The sequence below is a fragment of the Fukomys damarensis genome, unplaced genomic scaffold (genome assembly GCF_012274545.1).
Source record: "Fukomys damarensis isolate Sample0158 unplaced genomic scaffold, DMR_v1.0_HiC HiC_scaffold_4, whole genome shotgun sequence".
In the NCBI taxonomy this organism is placed as follows: Eukaryota; Metazoa; Chordata; class Mammalia; order Rodentia; family Bathyergidae; genus Fukomys; species Fukomys damarensis.
In genome coordinates this window covers 69080758-69085088 of record NW_022900916.1, presented here as the reverse complement: position 1 = coordinate 69085088, position 4331 = coordinate 69080758, and the positions used below count along the sequence as shown (strand labels likewise).

The 4331-nt window shown below is 41.2% G+C and overlaps 1 protein-coding gene across 1 annotated transcript in view; it reads right to left on the bottom strand.

Annotated features, from left to right (window-relative positions):
* Positions 1 to 556: 556 nt before the first annotated feature.
* Positions 557 to 4331, bottom strand: part of Ntrk2 (neurotrophic receptor tyrosine kinase 2) — a 385092-nt gene continuing 381317 nt past the window's right edge. The window contains exons 17-18 of the mRNA XM_033758770.1: positions 681 to 760; positions 557 to 584 (exon numbers count right to left, since the gene is read on the bottom strand). Of these exons, the coding sequence (XP_033614661.1) occupies positions 572 to 584; positions 681 to 760 (93 nt within the window). The 3' untranslated portion in view covers positions 557 to 571. The remainder of the gene's footprint in view (positions 585 to 680; positions 761 to 4331) is intronic.

Genomic DNA, 4331 nt, shown 5'->3' with positions numbered 1-4331 from the left:
CATCTCATAGCCTCCAGGGAGTCAGAAAAGTTCAACCTGGAATATTCAAACTTTGGACCAGGAGCCCTAACTGGCTTATTTGATAGCTGGTGTGCTGGGCACCGTGGACTCATCCCGAATCCCCAGTCCTCATGCTTACATCTCCAGAATTGATATGGGAGCCCTACTCTGCTAGCCTGGGCTTTATCTGCATGCTCTTGCTCTGGATTCAGTAAACCCATGGCCTGCCTTGTGTGCAGACCCTGCTGCATGCCCCGAAGACCATCACTGCTCTTCCTCTTTTTCTTACTCTTCTGCGCAAATTTATAGCTGTGGTGGGACATCCCCGCTGAGTAAAGATGGCATTGTTTATACTGCATTTCCAAACATGCTAGGGCCAGACTTCTACAACGTCAGCCCCTTATGTCAGACGTACAAATTAGTTTAGCTCATGATCTATGAGAAATTCAGGGGGATTAGAGCTAATTACTTGCTGCAGGAGAACAAGTTTGTACATGAAAAACATGACTCATGGGGCCTAGGACTTAGATCAGTGACACTGTGCCTGCCTGGTGAGGTCGAGGTCCTGAGTTCAATTCCTGATACTGAAAAGAAAAGAAAAGACAACATGACTTGTGGATCAAGGGTGGGCAATTCAGTGCATTTCTTTTCTTCCCAACACAGCTAATGGGCAGTAATACCTGGATCTTGGAGTTCTGAATCCATGGTTATTTAGAAACATGTGTGGATTCCTTGGACTGCAAGAGGGGTCTGCCTCCATCTGCACAAGTAAAGATAATGAGTTGCACTTGTAGATCTCAATGTAATATTTAACAGAAAAAATCACCTGTGCTTTTTAAACTAAAAAACAGTTATATTGCTCCATAGCCATACTTTGAAGTTATTTCTGTCAGATGCACTTTGATCTTCATGGGAACAATGTCTATAGATCATAACTACTTAGTTTGAAAATTAGGAGTTCCGGATTCTTTCAGTAAGCGGAATGCTGCTTCAGTCACCATTCAGAGCCATTTCCTGACTTATTGGCCTTACCCTTTCTTACCCACTCATGCCTTTTTCCAGATGAAGAGCAAGGCTTAATTATCCCATCACACTAATGGGGAAATTGAGGCTTGTGGCTAGTGAGTTGTAAAGCCAGCAATCGAATTCACATCTGCCAGTTTCCAAAAGGCATGCTTTTTGCAGTCTCTTAGCATTGGCCTTCTATAAAATCTTTTCTTTACTAAGATTCTATCCTTTTGATTTTTTCTCGTGCTTTTACGTCAGCCTATCCATGGACTTCTCAGTCCCTTTCCCATATCACCTTCGTATTCAGCCACATTTGTTCTCCTCCTTCCACGCCTATTTTGTAAAGGCAGACACAGCCATAGAAAAGGGGAAACTGACTAATGAGGTTTGGAATGCAAACACAATGGTTAAATCCCCATCACTTGCCTTGATATTAGAGGATTCCCCAAACTTTCCAAACAAGTACCCGCATCTAACTTTGTTAGTCCCAAAACTATTTCCTGATTTCCTGGGGGGATCAGGACTCTTTTTGAACTAATGCTCCCTGTTAGGTTTCTTTTACCATAAAATATCATTACACTTGGCTCAAGTAATTGAAAAGGTAAAATTATGCTCCAGCATTGGGAGAAATAATTTTTAAAGCATTTATGAAGAACCAACATGCTAAGAAAGTAATACCATAAAAAGACATGTTTGAGCTACTTTAAGGAGAAAATATTTAAAGAACTGCAGCATATGAATAGTTTATGTGCTAACACAGTGCTTCTCAAACATCTGTCAATCATACAACAGGCTCAGAATTAGCCATATCTTGAATTACATGTACTACTTTGAGATTACTTTTATGTGCATGTTCTCTCAGTTTTGCTTAAATAAATATATTTCTACAGGAAACTTCATAACTCCAGATAAATATAAAATGAGACTCACAAATAAAAATTACCAATACACATTAATTCCAGGAACCAGTACAAGTTACCAGTTTCTGGCTAGATGTTACCTGCTAATGGCTCTTGGCCTGAAAGATTCTCATTCCCTCTTTTAGCAAGGTTGAGATAAGTGTGTTGATCAAATAAGGACGCTGCACTGAGTCTTCATTAGGAAATCAAAATGTACCCATGGGAAGGGGATTGCAATAGTATAACTTTTGCTGTGCAGTTTAATAAACTATGCCTATAGATCCTGATCTTTCCTATCACTAACTGTGTGCTCTCCTCACTCCAAGCAATTCAGCGAACCCCTTCCACTCACTGGCCTGCTCACTCACTCACTCTCCCACTCCTATCCTCTCGCTGAGTAGATTTTCTTGTAACACATAAAACTTCATTCTTTTAAAATAGTGCATTTTTTTCATGTTCTTACTGCCTTGCAGTGACTCCCTGGGACTTGTTCTTTCTTTCTCATTAAGCTACAGGAGAACGCATTAGTCTGCATTTCAGTGCCAACAAGGTGAAGCCAAGGAGGTTTTGATGGCGTTTCTGACATAGTCCTGAACAGTGCTGTCCCATTTTGAAACAAATTGGGTGATCTCACCATGCAACTGCCATGTGCTGTCATTCAGTACATAAGTGCTATTCATCACGATAACTGCAGTATGAGCCACCATCTCCACAGTGTGTTTCTCTGTTTGAAAGTTTCTCTTATTCTTTTCAGGGTGCCTGAGAACCCTCCTACTAATGATATCTTGATTTCCTTCTCACCTATCTCCAGCAGAAGACAAAAGTGACAGGAATTTGATGCTGGACAAATTCTCCAAGGCAACTTAGAGAGCCATCAAAGACAATCTTGTGCATGTGATGTACTGTAGAGTCCTATTTTCACAAGGCAAACCCCAAAATCAGCCTGCATTTAAGTGTGAAATAGAGGAGTCTTTTAAGTGCTGCTACTTAGATGTGCTTATTTGCTGTAAGTGTTTGGATTCTCTTTCTGAATTCCCAAACATGTTAGAAAGTGGGAAATTGAACTTGCTTGTTAATGACTTTTAGATCCTGAAGTCTTTTTTTGAACAGAGGTATCTGTCCTCCCAAGTTTAGCATCAACTCATTAAGGAAATGACTAGGTGCTTGCAGTGTAATTTCCTCTTTCCCATCACCCTCCAAGATGGTGTATGGTGACATTATGGGTAGAGGTTCCAGTGATCAAGGAGAAAAGTGACACCGGAAGGGCTCTCCTTCCTAACTGAGCTTCATTTCACTGATTTCTGAGTAGAACCTTGGTCCCTACTGCTGTCCCTGTTCCAAGGGAACTCCCCAAGGATAGGGATTTTGGTCTATTTGGTTCATTAGTGCTTCCCCAGCATCCAGAGCTGTGCCAGGCCCATCCTGAGACATTAGAATTTCCCCAAGAATGAGAGAGTGCAGTGGGCTCCTCCTGGTCTATTGACCTTAGAGCCTCCAACATAATCATTAAAGTCTCAATGGTAGCTTGTCTCCCAGGCCAGCAGGCCTCTAAATATCTCCTGTCACACTGGGGAGCACATACAAATGTTCTTCTTCCTGTTGAACTCTAATATACAATCAAGGCTAACTTATATCTCCAGTAAAGAGGAAGTCAATCAAATTCTAGCCAATGCTAGAAAGAAAGAAAGAGCCACAGGGTAGTGTGGTTGACAGTCACGGTGATCCCCTATCAAGAAATTCTCCTATGGATGCCAATTAAAGAAAAGAATGTGAGGAGTACTTCCTGATAAACAAGCAGGTCTACTCAAGACCTGGAGTGCCCCTGAGACCTGGGATAACCGCCCATCAACTCCAAGCTGGCCCTACATTTTGGTTTCCTATGGCATGGGGCAGCAGAAGTAAGGACTAACCAACTGACCTGATCCTAGACTAAGACAATGCCCAGGGAGAAAAGGTAGCAACCTGATCCCACAATTGTGAACACTAAAGCCAACAACCCATTCAACCCCTCACCCTGTGACCTGTATCCAGAGACCAGAGGCTGATTTTCTTTCCCCCTAATAGTGAGAGCAAGGACATGGTTTGGGATTTACAGTGACCACAGTCTGGGGGAAAATAGGGGATGCCAGTGCAAAGAGGATACCTCAAAAAACTATGGATCCTACAGGTAGGCCTGGGAATTGTGGCTGGCTGAATTTTAAGACCAGATCTTGCAAACAAACCATTCAGTTAATAACGCAGGACTTTTGTTTTATTTTTACCTTTCCTTAATCATTTTTGGGTGGTTTTCTCTCTCTTTGTCATCTTTTAGTTTATTTTCTCTCCTTTTCTCTTTTCCCCTTCAACTTTTTCTCTTTTTTATCTTTCTTTTTTTTTTTTTTTTTTTTTTTTTTTTTTTTTTTTTTTTTTTTTTTTTTTTTTTTT